The sequence below is a fragment of the Neltuma alba genome, unplaced genomic scaffold, assembly GCF_004799145.2.
Source record: "Neltuma alba isolate B1F8T4 unplaced genomic scaffold, ASM479914v2 tig00012917_pilon, whole genome shotgun sequence".
In the NCBI taxonomy this organism is placed as follows: domain Eukaryota; kingdom Viridiplantae; phylum Streptophyta; class Magnoliopsida; order Fabales; family Fabaceae; genus Neltuma; species Neltuma alba.
This window is the reverse complement of record NW_021637284.1, coordinates 8,609-27,340: the sequence shown is the minus strand read 5'-3', so window position 1 is coordinate 27,340 and position 18,732 is coordinate 8,609. Positions and strand designations below refer to the sequence as shown.

Here is an 18,732-nt window from a genome sequence, read left to right as displayed (position 1 = left end):
GGTTTGTCTACTATTTTTTAGATATTCTGAAGCGTAAACTGTACCTTTTTTTTTTCGGACCAGAGACTGAAGGGAAAACCAAACTGTACCTATTAAAATAATTAAAAATAAAACAAATCAAACCTGAATGATTCAAAAGGGATGAGTTTTGGGTACATTCCCAGTAATGTTTTCTTTGCAATCCTCGCCATTTCAAATTAAAAGTCCGTTCTCATCTCTCTTTCTTGCCAGTCAACTACTCTTTCGCTCGGAAAAAGTTTAAATGACAATTTTCTTATATCCGTCGTCATCAAGGCATCTTAATTTTTAAAAAATTTTTTTTTGATATTTTTGAGTCTGTTAAGAAAATAAACTAGTTTGAATCAAAATATTCATTAATTTTTTTTAATATTCGTTATACTATGTTAAAATCATGAGCCGAATTTAGCATAATTTAAAAAAGTTAGTGGTTCTGCATTGCTTAAATATGATTGGAACGTTGTAACTAGCGTTAGTGTTGTAGCGGGACGTAATTGATTGATCCATACATTGGGTCATGAAAAGCAGGCAAATGCGGCTCACCGAGAGCAACAAAAAAAAAAAGGGCAAATGGGTCAGATACTTGGAAAGAGCAGAATGTCTCTACTTGATGATGGCTACAACGGGTGAAAGTAACAGGCACCATGTTTTTCGGTTTTTATTTAATGCTTAGCGTTGTGGCATATGAAAGATACTCGTGGCGGTGGCACAAAGCAATGGTGAAAGGCAAACAGGTTGAAGAGGACGCAGGGTGCAGAAGAGGAAGACAGAGCATGAAAGCTATGGATGAGTATCCTTTTCTGGGCAACAAAAAAAGGATGGCCCCAGACGCCGACACCTACGAAAGGCCTCCAGCCTCTTCATTGACATTTCCAGAAACAAGTGCCGAAACCTTGATCTCCTCAAGCTAACACTAGTTAATTACGATGTTCGCAGCGCATTAATTGTCCAGTTTGGGTTCGATGTCCTACCAAAAAGGGGGGAAATCTGAAGATTATTATATTACTATTAACAAATAGACAGGTCTTCATCTCTGTCGAGGGTGCTGATGTCCTTGGCTGCAACCACTCGGATATGAACATCACTTTCGAGCTGCTCTTAGCTCTAACAACGAGCGACGATCATTAAACTTAATTACAAGCGACCTATTAATTATACTATAGACCAAAATACAAGTAATTGGGTCTGACAGGCACAGGCGAGTCATCAGTTTGATAGAGCATACATGGCAAGCAAAAGTTGGCCAACGACAAGGAGAAATGAAATCAACGACAACTCGACCGGGGAAATAAAATCCGTAGCCTGATAGTAAGACTATCATATCAGATTATGAAATGGTTGGCACAAAATGTGTCTGCCATGTTTGTCATAGACTCGGGGCAGTTTCAATGTGATTTAACTTCTACCAAATGGACGCTCTCCAGGGTTCTTAACACAGTTTCTCTGGATGCTATAAGACGCAGACTAGCTACAAATAGAAAGAAATATAAATGCAAAGACACATGACAGTAAACGAAATGAAATTGTATTTGGATCGCTGGCATTACAACAGAAAGTTGATGACGAAAAGTAATAAAGCGTGACTTAAATATTGCAAATGGAGGCCAGGAGTAAATGCTCCGGTAAAGAAAATAGGCTGCCATTGGCGAGCTTTCCAATAATAATTGCATAGTTTACACATATGTCTCATCATGTTGCTAGTTTCTGGATATTCGACAACCCACCAAGTTTATGTAATTGCCCTGCCTGCCTGCTAATGCCTTATCCGGCTTTCTTTGTAAAGATGGGTATTGTCTATTTGTTGCCTCGTGAGACCCATCAATTTTGCCTGAGACTTCATTTCGTCAACCTACACCCCCTTCACCTTCCGGCTATTCTCAAGGCTCAATTCATTTTTAGTTCAATCAAAAACATAACACATTTCGAGGCAGTATTCAGTTTGGTTTTAACTTTATGCCTCTCCACACCCTAGAGTAAGCTCCAAATCATCCATTCCCACCTCCTGTACTATTATCTCGCCCTCCCACGGTTTGACTCTGCCGTTGTCAAACTCAAACCCTGATCCTCGCCCATTCTTTGCAGCTGGAGGTGGATTCCAATGCGTGCTTCCTCTCATATTTAAGCAATTCTGATGAGAAATTTGCTGTGCCACCGGTTTCATAAGATTAAAGGTGGGTGAAGGAGGAGCAACAGAAGCCCCCGTTGCTGCCTGAAAACTGACCCATCGACCAGAGTTCACTGGAGGAGCATCGGACTCGTTACATTCTGGAATAGTCGAAGCTACAACATTGTGACGGCGGGTAGGACTTGATGGGGCGGAGGCAGCAAAAAGCGGGTCACGAAAGGATTTAAGAGAGCCATTGGAGGGAGACTCAAAATCTGATTTTCGCTTTGAGCTTCTAGAGGACGGAGAAGAAAGAGGAGGGGTTACAGGAGCGCTGTTAGATATCTTGAGAGGGGGTAGGTTCGAAGGAATAGACGCTATGTTCTGAATGAATGGGAGCAGAAACGAAGAGGGATTTCCATCAATGCGAGTGGGGCTAGGGAAGGAGGATGAAGACGGGCTAGCATGGTAGGAAGGCATAGGACTAGGGAATGATGAGGATTGTGGGCTTGGCTGTATGGAGGAACAAGCACTGATATTAGCTGAAGTTCCTCCATTCTCAGTTGGAGGTGGCCTGCATCCCTGTGTAAAATGCATATCTTAATTAGATGTTAAACAACAAGCTTCATAAACACCGTCCTAATTGAATTCACACCTCTGAAAGGAAAACTAAAGCGTAATGATAAACGATATGAATCCGAAAAGCATAAAAGTCGATTCTATGGGGAAAAATTAGCATGCTTAAGAGAATTAATAACGACTTATCTGATTAATTTTACTATGGTGAAATTCTACATAAACAAGGCCATAACTCATTAACTGTTGCAGGATGGAAGCCCCTGAATGAATTTCATGTTCGATATTGAAAACAAGAACTCCTTGACAGCAATCTGGTCATTTTTCAATTTTCTCCAAATGAAACGAAACATTCGACATTAGTACTCCACGTAGTTCAGCAGCTCTGCTCGAGGTGGGAAAGGTCAAAAGGCAGGAAAAAAAGCGACATTGGAGGAAAACCTAAGCTACATGTAGATCCAGGGGATACCAGAGAAAGGAGTTCAAGTAATAATTTTAAAAGCAAATCTGCCGAGATCATAGGGGTACCGAGCAACAAAGGAAAGTGAAGGAAGCGAACCTTTCTATAGGTAGTTCCATCCTCCTCAACAATCCAACCAGCCTCAGCACAGAGAGCCTTTAAGACCTCGTTGTTGTCACAGTGCTTGGGAAGCTTATAGTTCCCCTGCGCTCTAAGGCCGGCATAGATCTGGGCAGCAATCGCCCTTCTGCGTCGTTCCCTCTTCTTGTTGTTTTCTCTCTCTTTCGAGGTGGGCATCCTCCCCGACGATCCTCCGCCTGTCATCGCTCCGGCCACTCTCAGCTTGCCAGATGGGGCCGGCTCTCAGTCTATAATTGTAACAGGGTTGCACGGGGCACTCTTCTCTCTCAATCAAAGACACGAGGACAGCGATTTATCCGTCCAGGTTTCTGCACAAGCAGGACGCGGCTTGCTTTTTAGATTCTTTGTTGGCACAATTTCTTTATTTTCCCCTCACTGGCAGGCGCATGAGGCGCAAATTTATTTTATTATTTCATCCAAAGTCTGGCTTTCCTCGTATAAAGCTCATAAAACCAAACTTCCACATTTTCTTTTCTCACCGCATCCGCAGATAACATATTTTATACTATCTCCGATCCTAATTATAAAATTTAATTGACTAATTTGAAGAGATTAAGAAAGTAAGTTAAGTTAGTTATTTGTAATAAATAAATATTATCATTTTTAAAATATCCTTGCTAATTAAGTGTATTGGCTAGAACTATCATTACTAAAAATACTATCTTGGAAAAAAATACATAAATATGATAGACAAAATGAATTGGGGTCTTATAATTAGGACCAAACTAAAAGTAAAATAAGATTTTATATTAAGAACTAGAGGTAGTATGCCGTTGTTTTTGCCTCCAGTATTAGTGAACTAAAAAAAGTATTCTTTTGTGCATCAGACACTACTATATTGATTGTAATAATCTAAGTGTTGGTAATATAATCAACGGGTTTAATAAAACTGGCTCTTTACGATTGTAGTCGAGAAATGTGTCTGTTGGGAAAAGGGGAGAGAGAAGAAATGTCTTTTTTTTTTTTTCCAACAAACACAGATATCTTTCTATTAGAAAAAAAATAGAAAAAGAAAAGAAAAGTCGCCAGCGAAGCCCACAACTGTTAGTCCTACAAGAAAAAAGAAACTTTTACCCCGCAAACAAGGGAGCGTCAGTGGGAACTGAAAAGAAGGAATAGGATTTTACATATGGTGCTCTAGAATGGATTTTACGATATGTCAATCTAATTACCATGGCTTGTATTTAATGAGCATTCATATCCACATTTATTATGATGTGGGCGAGCACACGGAACCAAATCCAAAAATAAGACGGGTCAAAGTGAGTGTTATTGCCGGAGGCTCGTCTTCATTCTTGATTGCAATTGGACTGACTGATGCTAAGCTCCCAAAAATAAGACGGGACAAAGTGAGGGTTATGAACAGAGTGAGTGAGGAAGAGATTCATTATTGGAGACTAAAGAGAGCGTCCCAAACAAACCAAATACGTGGAACGTGGGGACCACTGCGTCTGTCCTCTCCAGCCCTCTCCACGTGACTCGGGACCACCTCGGATGTCCAAACTCACTGTCTTCGCATGAACCCCGAGACCAGGCCACCCCATCATTTTGCCCGCCCAAATTAGCTTTTCTGCGTAAAGGGCAACACACCAGGGCTGGGGCATGAGCCCACGTTTGTTGGCCCAGACAACCAAAATTCACGAACTAATCATTAACAAAAAATTGTTGGTTGACAACGACGACATTGTTCATATTTGCGGTCTAAGTTACAAATTACGCATCATTTTAAAAAAAAAAAGGTCCCAGCTTGGCAAAACAAAAGGTCCATCATTTAAATCTTGTAGATTAAATTAATTTTCTGAGTAATGCTTAGACAAGCACTTTTTTTTTTGCTGGTCAAAAAGAAAAAGACAAGCAATTATTTTTAACTAACTTTAATATATATCTAAAAAGTAATTTTATGTAAAAAAATTGTGTGATTAGAAGAGAATGCAAACACACCCATATCATTAATAGAAAACAACTACTTGTATAAAAGACAAGTGTAACAGCGTTTACTCCTAAATAACTTAGTTTTTACCTTGGAAGCATTCTTTTAAATTAGGAGCACAATAGTAAATTTTTATTATAATTTCAATATTTTATTTTTGTTTGCATGCCACTTCTTTCTTTATATTACCTCCGCCCCTAAATACAAGAATTAATTGACTAATTTGATTAGATTAAGGAAATAAGTTAATTTAGTTATTTGTAATAAATAGATGTTGTCTTTCTTAAAATATCCTTATTGATCAAGTTTATTAGCCAGAATTATTTTAAGAAAAGATGAATAAATATGAAAGATAAGATAAATTATAATCTTATATTTAAAATTAAAATAAAAATTAAATAAAATTTTATATTAGAGACAGGAAGAGCTAGGATAATAAGAGTAGTGCCTCGGACATGGAAAATTGAAATTTAAGAGGAATTAATTACGTGAGAGAAACAGTAACGTGGCCCGTAAATTGGACGTCCCCCATATGTGACTGCTGCCGCAATATTAGAGTCATCGGCTTCAATATGACTGAAACAGGGAAACAGTACTGCACAGTACACACTTCTCCCTCCATTTTGGAAACTCAAGATGACATTGGATTTACGCTGCTTCTATACCTGTTAACCGCTAGGGAGGCGCTGTCCACTTCTTTCTTTCATGGTCTCTGCTCTCTCCTCTCCGATTCTGCCATTTTCTATGCATATTTCCTTTTGTCGTTTTAATTATTTCTTGTTTTTTTAAATAATATTGCTGACAGTTTATGCGGTAAAGCGCCAAACTACAAGGTGGAGTGAGAGATCCGCCATTGACGCTGGATTTTGAAGCCACAAACTGTTCCCGATGCATCTCACTCGGACTCCTAGACACCGTGGCGGCGCTTTTCTTCGGTCGGTTCTTCCGATTTACGGTCTCAGACGTTCTGAAACCATGAAGTGAGTTTTCCTTGCAGTTTCAACTTCTCTGATTTCTCGACTCTCTCTCTCTCTCTCTGTTTCTTTTCTCCCCTCTTTTCAAAGAGAAATCATCTCGTTTATTTTCCATATCTGTGCTTGCTTATATCATACCTTCTCCTTTTTTTGTTTGACTCTCTGCTACATTTACACCTTTCGCTGTCCATAATCGTGCAGCCTTTCTACCCTTTCTTAGTTTCTGTTGATGGCTTCAGCTTTTAAAATATGCGGACCTTTAACTCATTACCAACAAACAGAATCCAGTATTCAAGGGGATCATTTTACTAGATGCAGTGGGATCGAAAGAATTTTGTACGGACCCGGTGATAACGTTTGTTCAATTGAAAAACAAGTGTTTGGCCCAAGGTCAACGGGCAAAAGTTTAGCGCCTCCTCGCGGATTAAGTTTCTTCATACATTCTATATCATATATGTGGACCAATTAGTAGCTTTTATGCTAGGAAAGCTATAACCACGGGAAAGGCAACATCTGTTCATTCATGTCAATCTTTTATGTGGGGATACTATCTTCATAAAAAGCTACGGTCTAGGGGAACAAGAAACGGTTCAATTCAAAACATCAAATTAGAGCAACGAGACAATGTAGTCAGGAAAAGCAACTTCGTAATTCCCCAGTTTTCAACCTGTCTTTCTCTCCATTTACTCTGTTTTCTTAGGCCTGATAATCCATTTACTCTCCTCAAATTCCATGAAGAACAACTTCTAGATCTTTTTCGATGGGGAAACCAGTTTGCTACCCTGAAGCCTAAGTTATTTAATTTCTGGCCTGGGATACCAATAATGGTTCAGACAGATATCGAGGTAGTAACTTTTAACTTGTGTAGCTATCAATTATCCTATTGGAGGTTTGGTCTTTTTCTGCTAAACTTCCTAAGAGTATCAGGGAATAACGAAAGTACCAATTTAAGGTTGAGGTGGCATGACAACGTTTTCTTACATGTGACATTTATCAATCGTAATGTGCTAGAAAGAGAAAGGGATTCGTTCTTTTAAGTTAGCCTATGAAAATTTGTTTCTATTTTAGCAGTCTGTTACATGGAGTTCTTCAGGGGAACAAATGCCTCTTACGATAAAAAGCTTTCAAAGAACCAATCTCATTTGTTACAGTTGACAACAAAATTACTTATCCGATCATTTAGGGAGATGACTACTGGCTATAGAGTTTGGAATAAACTAAGCTAAGACATCAAGTAGTTCAGTCGATTCACGCATTTGGAATTTTGCTGAACGGTTTTTTCCTTAAAATGATTTTCTATGAAAATGAGGTCCTAGTCCCGCAGCATACTACCTTAAACCTTTATCTAATTTTACATGTTGTTCTGTGATTTTCTCTATTTCTTTCTTTCGGTGCCTGATGCCAAACGTTGATATGTCGTAATAGGTTATTGGTGCCTTTTCTTTCACTTTTTCTCTTATATTATGGGAGGTTTTTTTCGCTGCATTAACAATAATCTTTACCTTGGCCATACTATGCTTTTTAACAGAACAATACAGATTTTTGGTGTCTCCCTTTCTCTTATTCTGATCAACTTTGCTGCCATTATGGAGCGTGCTGATGAAAATCTCCTTCCATCTGTTTACAAAGAAGTTAGCGAAGCGTTTAATGCTGGACCATCTGATCTGGGCTACCTCACATTTATACGGAACTTTGTGCAGGGATTGTCATCTCCCTTGGCAGGTATACTTGTTCTAAATCATGATCGGCCTGCAATTCTCGCCATGGGAACTTTCTGCTGGGCTTTATCTACCGCTGCCGTGGGTGTTAGCCATGATTTTCTGCAGGTTGCATTCTGGAGGGCAGTAAATGGTTTTGGTTTGGCAATTGTGATTCCAGCCCTCCAATCCTTCATAGCTGACAGCTACAGTGATGCTGTGAGGGGAACTGGGTTTGGATTACTGAGCCTTATTGGTAATGTAGGAGGCATAGGAGGTGGTGTTTTGGCTACAGTCATGGCTGGGCAGCAATTTGGGGGCATACCAGGATGGCGATGTGCCTTCCTTTTAATGGCATCTCTGAGTGCATTAATTGGATTCTTGGTTTTAGTATATGTGGTTGATCCAAGGAAAAGAAATGTCACGGCTTCCGATGCCAGTCAGAGTTCAGATAGGTAATGACATTTTCAATTAACACTTAACAGTCTAATCCACCCATTTGGTCATATTACATTATGGTTGCGTTGACTGTTATCTTCATCATCGAATCCGTATTGATCCTTGGAAATTACATTTTAGATGACAGAATAATACTATGACAGTTAATATAGTTATATTTGTTGTAAAGTCAAGATGTAGAAGTGGAAGCCCGTGCCTCAGCATGAAAACTCTCACTTGTGGTACGAGCAATTGTTGGTAAAGTAAAATAGGACCCTCAAATGTATGTATCAGTAGAAAAACTTGTTTAATTCATTTCACCTTATAAATCTGTCGTCTGTCTTGCTGTTTTCATCCTCTAGTACAATAAATATGCAGGCAACTAAATGCATCGCTTTTTTTTTATAAAAAAAAATTGTAATAATTGGTAAATCAGCTGCATGTCTGAGGCAGGGATGAACTTATGGAAAAGGGCAACGCTAGTGCAGCATCAATTTGGATGGAATCTTGGGCTGCGATGAAAGCTGTCATGAAAGTGCAAACATTTCAAATCATTGTTTTACAGGGTATTGTGGGGTCACTGCCATGGACTGCCATGGTATTCTTCACAATGTGGTTCGAACTAATAGGTGAGCACAAAAGCAACTTTATTACAATAACCTCGTCACATGTTTTAGGATCAAGTGCCTATTACTGCACCAGAATCTTAAGCTGTAAGAGTGTAACTATAGCTTCTTTTTTGGAACTATAAAGCCAATGATTTACCTTACAAAATGAAACCTTTATCCTTTTTGGAAGCTTCACAATTGTTGAAAAGGTGACCCAACTAAAATGATGTATTTGATTACTTGATTGTAGGATTTGATCATAACAGCTCAGCAACACTCCTTAGTCTCTTTGCTATTGGATGTGCTGTGGGATCTTTTATCGGTGGATCAATAGCTGATAAGCTGTCTCGTGTATATCCTCATTCTGGGCGTATCATGTGTGCACAATTCAGTGCCTTTATGGGTATTCCATTCTCGTTGTTTCTTCTGAAGGTTATCCCTCAATCAGTAAGCAGCTTTGCCATTTTTGCCATCACTCTCTTGATAATGGGTCTATGTATAAGCTGGAATGCTACAGCCGCAAATGCTCCAATGTTCGCAGAAGTGGTCCCAGTAAAACACAGGACCATGATCTATGCGTTTGATCGTGCTTTTGAGGGATCATTTTCTTCAGTGGCAGCTCCCTTGGTAGGCATTCTTTCTGAGAAGATGTTTGGGTATGATTCTAAGTCTGTTGATTTTGCTAAAGGATCTGCTCCAGAGGCTCTTGCATTGTCCAAAGGCCTTCTTTCCATGATGGTCGTTCCATTTGGATTGTGTTGTTTGTGTTACACGCCATTATATTATATTTTTAAGCGAGACCGTGAGAAAGTTAGAATGCTCACCGTTTCGAAAGAGTCTGAGATGACATGAAAGAGTTTGTTTCTTTTAGTGAGCCGTGTTTCCTCCTTCCACTTGGTCTTATTTTGTTGTGATTCATAAATTTTTGTTGATGACAATTTAATGGCTCCTTTATAGTGAGGCTCACAAGATTTACCCAAAGACCCATTTAATGGATTCTTAGCGCATCAAAATATCTTTTTTTTGGGGGGGGGGTGTGTTGTTTTATTTCTTCTCTTTCATGACCTGTTTTTGCCCCCAGAATTTGAACATGTGAACAAGGGCCTGTTCCTCCTGTTCAATGATCTGCTTTTCTCCTGGCAATTTGAAAAACATATGCGAACAAAAGAAATTATTAGACTCTGAGGGGCTAAAGTTTTTTTAGTCAAGTTCCATTAATATTCTGGATGACTATGTTCCCTAAGTTTTTTTCTTTTCTTTCTTCCCCAGAAAAAACATAGTGGAATACTGAATTGTGAAGATATCCAAATAACAATTTCATTGGATAACCTATCACAATGAATTTTATGATATCATGTTTCAAGTTCATATATTTGAAGAGCTTTGGTGAATAGAGCAGAATGTGGAGAGGGTGAACGCCAGATTAAAAGTAGAATGTTGACAGAACCTTGAAGGCTCCCGCATCTCCGTAGAATGCTTACCAACGTAAATCCTAGATTTTACTGCAGCGTAGTTATGAAACTTCCAGAAGTACAAGAAGATACGTGTGCAACATAAAATTTAAGAGATACGATGATAATGTTCATTTATCTAATTTTTGTTTTGTGCCGGATGATTTTCCCGTAAAACAAGAGATACGAAATAAAAATTCGAACTAATAACTAGACGGGAGGAAAACCTTTGTGGAGACGCAGCTGTCCAGGCCAGCAGATTGCTTCTCAACAGGTGTTCTCACTTGCATTCTCTTGTAGCGCTGTCTCCTTTTCCATCGCTTTCTGCATTCTCTTAAACAGTATAATCGTAGTCCTACACTGGAAAAAACTAATCAATTCTTATCTCAACATACACTTTATAAAATACATGGAGTTATCTGGAGTTAAAAAGAGCATCTGAAAATGCAAATCAAGGGAATCAGAGATTATCATTCCAGGAGATAGGCAGGGTAAGCACACTGCCTGCTGTATACTGGCCAATAACTGTCCTTCAACTTAACAACTAATTGAAGCAAGCTTCTTTATGCACTTGACTTCACCCTTCTCTAGCATGAACCAGTTGATCGATCGGAAAGCCTTGACAGTAGGAAACACCATTCCAGGGTACTAAACAGGATACAGAATTTTGCTGTCAATAGTTTTAGATATATTCTTTATCATTACTCTCGTTACGCAATACATTCAGCTTTCTTTAATCAGATCATCTTTAGAAAGAGAAGATTCAAGAATGGGATACGATCCCTTGTTCAATGAACAACACAATAACATGACGACAAATTACTGAATCTGCGTTTGATGAGGTGACACGCACAGGATGACACGTGGTTTTGACAAGGAAGCAACATAAAAGAAGAAATAGCGCTACGAATTCCAGTCCCCCAGGCCTTGAGCATGAAATCGAAGGATGGAACCGGATTGCATAAAGAAATAGACGCAGAAGAACCGACAAGTGGGAATAGAGTGCGAAACAATTTAATATGCGAAGAAAAGGAAAAGGGGGAAGCGTAATCAAACGGAAGAAGCCCCAATCTCTGCCTCTTCGATTCTAATGCGAGAGAATGCCCCAGAATTTGCAGATTGCCGCAACACGATGAAGTGCAAAAAGACAGCGCCGTTGCCGGGGATCGAACCCGGGTCGCCCGCGTGACAGGCGGGAATACTCACCACTATACTACAACGACATGGGCGCATGTTTGCGAACGCAGTAATTAATTGTTGACTTTAAACTCTTCGTCAGCCAACCAAATCACGAACGATTTTGCGCTGCCTTGGAGCCTATTTGGGACTCTGGGTAACATCCCAAACCATAGTTTAGATAAAAAAAAATTACCAAACAGGGGGTAGGATTGATAAATTATGGTTTCAAAAAAGTAAATTCATTCTGCTTTTAGCTTAAATTAAAGAGTATGATTATACCTGTCAGAGCAGATTTCAACGTAATATGACTTTAATACCCCTTAATTTTTTTTTATAAACATATTTAATCTTATATTTTATAAATATATATACAAATATTAATTAATTATTAATTATATTATCTTATATGTCATTAATTATGTTGGTAAAAAATATATTATTAACAATTTTATTCATTCAAATTAAAATATATTATTAAATCGTCTTTTATGTGATTATCATATTAATTTATACTTTTTTAGTAATTAGCACGTGTAAAAAGTGCTTTTGATGATAGCTATTCAAACACTCTCACTTTATTATAATTACTTTTTGACAAAATCTATCTTCCAAGAATTTATTTTTCAAAGTTATTTTCCAAACTATGGTTTGGTTTTATCCAAACACCTCCCAATCTATGCACAAATTGCTATGGTTAGGAAATGTTCTTTTATGAGTGAAAAACTGAAGATACTTAGAATTTAGACTTCTGGAAAATTCTAAGGTGTGGATTTGATACTCTTCCATTTCTTTGTTTTTTTTTTTACTTTATTCCTACTGTTAAAATCAACCATTAAAATTTAATACTTCTCTGATCCTAAATATAAAATTTATTTTATAATATAAATTATACTATAAAATAATTTATATTTAGGATTGAAAGAGTATTTCAAAAATATTATTTTTTCATATGTTTATTTAGCCAATAGTTTTTTAATTAAAAAATTTATTTATTTTTATACAGTTTTATAATATTTATAAAGATATTAAATCACCATTATTCAATTTTTAATTCAAAAATAAAGATGAAACGAGGGCGAAAACAAGAGTGAGAAAGGATGAGTATATGATTAAAATTTTTAAAAAAAATCATGGTTGAATATGTTTTGTGCACAAAATTTAAACGATGAAAGGAAAAACATTAATTTTTCAAAGTTCTAGTTTTAAATTGATAAATAGATGTTATTAAATAGTAATCATAATATACTGAAGAATGTCCTCTAAATTCTTTTCTGTCGTTTTTCTTGCGTTTAACAAAAGTAAAAGCCCAAGGCCGAGTCGCCTTTGACTTTTGAGTTTGGAGGACCACAGCAACATGGGTGTTAGTCTCCGAAAAATCTTAAGAAAGAAGGTGATGAAAAATTTTGTTGAAATGGATAGAGTTAGCAATTTCGAAGAACTTTCAATTGTCTTAATTTAACCCATGGCTGGCATCACAGGTGTAAGACTGAATCAGTATCATATTTTGTTATTAGTGTTACGGGGTGATGTCACAACCTTTTTATTATACTACCTCCGGTTCTTAATATAAAATCTTATTTGATTTTTTATTTGGTCCTAATTATAAGACCTCAATATATTTTGTCTCTTATATTTATGCATTTTTTTCAAGATAGTCCTTCTAATAATGATAGTTCTAGCCAATACACTTAATTAGTAAAGATATTTTAGGAATGACAACACTTATTTATTACAAATAACTAACTTAATTTACATTTTTAATCCCTCAAATAAATCAATTAGGTCTTATAATTAGGACCGGAGGTAGTATATCGCATGCTTTCTAATTCTACCAGTATGGCAAGGACCTGGTAAAAAAAAAAAATCAGTATGGCAAGGACAATGAGCCCAACTTTGACCATGGAGTTAATCAGAGAAGAGTGGGAAAAAAAAAGTAAAAAACAAAGAAAGAAAAGCTGACGCGGGGAGCGCTTAGCCGCCAGTCAACGACTAAACATTGTCTCCTAGTTTTTTCCTTCCCCCTTGCTTGTCAGGCCAACTTCTTCCTCCCTCGAACTTTCCCAGTTTGCTGTCCCCACTCTCCACTTTAATACCAATTCTCAATCGGGATTTTATACTACCCCCTCTTTGACTCTCTTCCTTAGCATTGGCTTCCCAATCAGCTGCTTCGATTTAAGCATCAAGTCCCCGATTATCTTGATTTCTCCGTAATTGGGGATTTTCTTTCATCTCGGATTCCCACCGAAGTGGCTACTTGGCCTCGCTACCGCTGTTCGATTCGCGGCTGTGAAATCTCATCTTAATTCCAGGTATTTTAAACCTTATAGCGATTTCACCTGTACCTTTTCATTTTGGCTGTTTCAGTTTACATCACCTTCGGATCGGTTCCCTAGATCTAGCCAAAGTTAAATCGTCTGTCCTTTTCATTTCTCCAGCTTCTCACAGATCCGAGTTGCCCCATCCTTGAAAAGATTATATTTTTGGGGGCATTTGCTGAAATTCGAGTCTATTCTTAGTTAATTTGAGGAAAAGAGAGGAGAAATTGAATCCGAATTTTACTTATTACGCGTCCCGTTCTACCTTAGAAGTTTGGTGTTATCTTTTTGTGCTTCGCAGCTCCCTATTCGCACCAAAATTCGTTATGATGGGAGGGCAGTCCAGCAAGACGAGTAAGGCTGATGTGCCTTTGGCTGTCAGATTGGGTACCAATTCCCAGTTCGCAGCTGACTTGAAGTCGTACGAAACTGCATGTGTGGCCGACCCGAACTTACAATCCTTCGACGCCTCCATTCAAGAGCGAACTAACAGGGTGATCAACTCACTTGCCAATGGGGTTCAGGTTCGCTCCTTATCTCTTGATTCTCTGAGAGAAGTGACTGATACTCTGCTAGAAAATCACGAGGAAGTGGTCAGAATCTTTCTGGCATGCAAGAACGATATAATGAAGAACGAAGACCTATCCTCCTTGGTTGACGAGTTTTTTGAAAATAGCCTCTTGACATTGGATTTCTGTAATGAACTTCATCAGTGCTTGAGACGGGCACGTGATAACCAGGTAATAATTAAGTCAGCGCTCAACCATTTTGCGGTAGAGGGCGAAAATGGAGTGGAAGGGGCGAGGTATGTAGAAACGTTGCAGCAACTGAAGAAATTTACCGACGCTGGAGACCCCTTCACGCAAGAGTTTTACTTGTTGTTTGAGTCGGTTTATGCTAAGCAGGTATCAATGTTGGAGAAACTGCAAGCCAGAAAGAGGAAGCTTGATAAGAAACTGAAATCCCTCAAGGCATGGAGGAGGGTGGCAAATGCCATTTTTTTGACCGCATTTGTTTCTGTGTTGATTTTCTCGGTGGTGGCAGCTGTTGTTGTTGCACCACCTATAGTAGCGGCTTTAGCTGGCGCATTGACTGTTCCAATAGGCTCAGTAGGAAAATGGTGTAATTCACTATTTCAGGGATATGAGAAAGCCGTGAAAGCCAAAGGGAAGTGCTTAGCTCAATGGAGTTTCGTACCTATATCACATTACAGGACTTGGATAGCATTCGATCCCTGGTCAACAAATTGGAAATAAAGATTGGGTCAATGTTGCATAATGCTGATTTTGCTCTCAAGGATGAGGATGCTATGGAGCTTGCACTCGATGAGATCAAGAAGCAGATGGAACATTTTTCCGAGAGTATTGAGACTTTGAATGAGCATGCTGATAGATGTAGTCGGGAGATAAGGAAAGCTAGGACAGTGATTATACATAAGATAATCAAACCTCCACGTTGATAGTTCTTTGCTGTGTCTAGTGATGGCTTTTAATTTTTAGCTTACTATTCTGGACCATTTAAGACTTGCTGATTAAACACCTGGATTATTCATTGGGGTGCGTCAAAAGAAATACAGGGATGGTACTTGTGTATAACATTTCTGTGCTTGATGTGTATGGATCTCTTAAAGATATATATATTTATATACATACATATTTATGCACACTGATTATCACAATTTTTGTACTTTTAAGAGTTTCCGGTTATTTTAGCAGCTTAAACCCGTCAAAAGTATTCAATTCCCTGTGTGGGCAGATAGACTCAAACTTACTATAGGTTTCGACCCTCTGGCCATAGCCTCTCCCTCCCAGAGAAAGTTGAGGCTGCCTATGAAAAGTATTGAAAACATCACAAGGAATCTCTAGGGGGTTCTCATTTATTCTGCTGAAAAAGATTCTGGTTACCATCTGGTCCTCACATGCTGAACTCTCACTTTGAATCCTTCGTGGTTTTGGGAATATGTTTGGCAGTCATTTTGTGATCAAGTTGCTACAGATTATTTGATTAATCATGTTTTGTTGGTTTTGATTTGGGGATTGGAATTTTGTTTTATTTTCTCAGTTGCTTGGATAATGGTTATGTGCATCCGGATTAGCTAAGTGATGGCAATGGCTAGCAACCGATTATTGAAGGAGACCCTGGTTTTCGTCTGCTGGAGGATGTTCTGCTTCGGCCTCTTAGGGCCTTCTACCTGTCCGTCCCAAAGCGGGAAGCCTAATGGTTGAGCTATATTATTGTGAAAAATAATTCTTTCTTCTCAAAAGTAACATTAGAAAAAAAGAACTCTCAGGGGATTGTGGATGCCTCGAGGAAATTTTTGCGCTAGCTACTGATGTTAGGATTCGATGTGGGTCCATAAAAATGGTGTTTATGAACACACTTTTCCCTTAATATATTGCCCAAACAGCACTTACAGACAATGAACATAAAATATCGTATTATCTTGGATCTAGGATGTACCTCGTCATTTGATATATATATATATACACACACACACACACACACACACACACTGTTACTCAATCCAACATCTCCCGAAATTATATTTTGCTTCCCAAAGCATCTGCTGGTCACACATATTAAATGAAAGTTAATGTGAAAGTTTATGAATAAGACCAGTTTTTAATGCAAATGATAAAGATTTGTCTTAGAAAATCAACACCTATTTTTCATAAATGTTAATCTAACTTTTATATTTAAAATCAGAAAAAGAATATTTTTCAGCTTCTAGATTATTCTTCATTTCTTCACACTCTTTCGGTCTCGCACTGCCCAGATGGCGAGAGAGGTGATAACAATGGAGCATGAATTGGGGGCGGATTGGCAAATAATCTGGGTTTGAGAAAATATGTTAAAAAAGTGTTTAATGCGAAAGATTATTTGTTATTTGAAATTGGATAAACTTGCACGGCCATATAAAGGGAGTAGTATTACACATCTATATAGGATTGTCTAATCTCATTTAACAAGAAATTACTCATACGATTTTTTTTCAATTTCGTCTGAAAACCATCTAAGAAGGCTTTGAATTTAACTCTAATTATTTTCTTTAATGAAAATGAAAAGAAAATTGAAGAGGTAGTTACTGTGAGATGAATAAAATTTTAGCACAGGATCACAATATTTGAAGTAAGACATAAAAGTGTGTTTACATTTAAAAAAAAAAAAAAACACCTTTGACCTGCTTAACGTAAAGTCTCCCAAAAACAATGGGAGTTTGATAAGAACATTTTACCCCTCTTTGATTTATTTGGCCACTGGCTAGTCATTAAAGTATGGTATTAAAATGGGTGTATTCTTTGCGGACGGACCTCTTCATGCGTTTTGTTTAATTTCAAGAAAAGAAAACATGTTACTCCGTCCCATTTCAATAGTTTTTTATTAATCTTATGGGTGGTCGATCGCTGCTCTAATTTCATGACGCAGACAATGGGTCTCAGGTCCCAAAAACAAAAGAAGAAGAGACAATGGGTCCAACTTTGACGTTGGGAGCAATCGGCCAGTCGGAGAGAGGATCCTTCTTCCCTCGAACTTTCCCGGGTTGCCGTCCCGGTGCCCCGCTGAAGCCCTGTTCTCAACTTTCTGATTGGGGAAAATTTTATCATAGCCCCTCTTTGACGCGTCCCACGGCGTGCTCAGCGTTTTGAGTGCGGAGCAGTGTGGGGCTTTTTCTTTCTTTTTTCTTTTCGCTTTTTTCCCTTCCTGTTGATCAGAAGAAAAAAAAAATACTACTTTTAATTTTTAATATAAAAATTTATTTGACTTATTTAATTTTAAATATAAGATTCTAATTCACTTTATCTTTCATATTTATTTATTTTTTAAGGTAGTTATTATAATAATAGTAGTTTTAACTAATACACTTGATTAGCAGGGATATCTTAGAAAAGATGATATCTACTTATTACAAATAACTAATTAAAAGTTTTTTTAATATACTCACATTAGTTAACTAGCTCTTATATTAAGAAACGGAGATAGTACTACTATATATTGAAATTATTTTTGGACTAAGTTTCATCTAATACTCTAAAATATTTTTTACGTGATTCAATAAAAATAGTGGATGTATCTAAAAAAATAATTTAAAGTGTTGGATGAATCACAAAATATTTTTAGATATCAAATACATTTGACAAGTATTTCAAGATGATGGATAATAAACAAAATTATTTCTAGAATGCTGAACTTGCCTGAAAAATAATTTGAGATGATGGATAATTGTATCAAAAAACACTTTAAGATGTGTGACATATCTAAAAAAATATTTCAGCCTGCTAGATGAAATATAATATCTCAGGATAATAAATATATGTAAAAAAATATTTTAGGGTATTAGATAAAAATTAGGGAGAATGACAGAAAAAGAAATTACAAATATAAATCCCAAATTAGATTTGGTAACAGAATTTTATTTGATATTGACAAGTTTGAATTTGCAAATTATAACAGATTTTTTGTTAATATTTTTATTTGGTATTTACAAAATCCCAAGGTTTTTTTTGTCATTCTCCCTAAAAGTTAAACCAAAAATAATTTTAATGCATTTTTTTAAATAAAGAAGGTAAAAAAAAAAAAGCAGGGGTAAAAGCAAAAAAAAAAAAACTAAGGTCGCACGCTGCTCGGCACTAAAAAAGCCAGCGTTTTGGGCACTAAAAAAAAAAAAACTAAGGTCGCCGAGCACGGACGCGGACGCTTGACGCTTGACGCTTGACGCTTGACGCGCTGACTCCCATCCTTAGACTGGCTTCCAAATAAGTTGCTTCTCTTTAAGCACCAAGTCCCAGCTTATCAAGATTTCTCCGTAACTGGGGACTTCTGTTCATCTCGGATTCCACCTT

The 18,732-nt window shown here is 37.5% G+C and overlaps 3 protein-coding genes and 1 non-coding gene across 4 annotated transcripts; 2 read left to right on the top strand and 2 right to left on the bottom strand.

Annotated features, from left to right (window-relative positions):
* Positions 1 to 1,524: 1,524 nt before the first annotated feature.
* LOC114732543 (BES1/BZR1 homolog protein 2-like) lies at positions 1,525 to 3,647 on the bottom strand. Its single transcript, XM_028919826.1, has 2 exons — positions 3,258 to 3,647; positions 1,525 to 2,704 (listed from the first exon to the last, which is right to left on the bottom strand). Exons 1-2 carry the CDS (start codon positions 3,480 to 3,482, stop codon positions 1,970 to 1,972), a joined length of 960 nt encoding a protein of 319 aa, XP_028775659.1. The 5' UTR covers positions 3,483 to 3,647; the 3' UTR covers positions 1,525 to 1,969.
* Positions 3,648 to 5,869: 2,222 nt separating this feature from the next.
* On the top strand, positions 5,870 to 9,957 carry LOC114732540 (uncharacterized). Its single transcript, XM_028919822.1, has 5 exons — positions 5,870 to 5,937; positions 6,035 to 6,209; positions 7,732 to 8,355; positions 8,792 to 8,967; positions 9,197 to 9,957. Exons 2-5 carry the CDS (start codon positions 6,118 to 6,120, stop codon positions 9,796 to 9,798), a joined length of 1,494 nt encoding a protein of 497 aa, XP_028775655.1. The 5' UTR covers positions 5,870 to 5,937; positions 6,035 to 6,117; the 3' UTR covers positions 9,799 to 9,957.
* A 1,591-nt stretch (positions 9,958 to 11,548) lies between these two features.
* Positions 11,549 to 11,620, bottom strand: TRNAD-GUC (transfer RNA aspartic acid (anticodon GUC)). Its single transcript has one exon. It is a non-coding gene; the product is annotated as a tRNA-Asp (tRNA).
* A 2,234-nt stretch (positions 11,621 to 13,854) lies between these two features.
* LOC114732542 (UPF0496 protein At2g18630-like) lies at positions 13,855 to 15,546 on the top strand. Its single transcript, XM_028919825.1, is given in 3 exon segments — positions 13,855 to 13,885; positions 14,193 to 15,049; positions 15,052 to 15,546. Coding segments are annotated over 2 exon segments (1,131 nt in total). The 5' UTR covers positions 13,855 to 13,885; positions 14,193 to 14,217; the 3' UTR covers positions 15,351 to 15,546.
* The last annotated feature ends 3,186 nt before the right edge of the window (positions 15,547 to 18,732 follow it).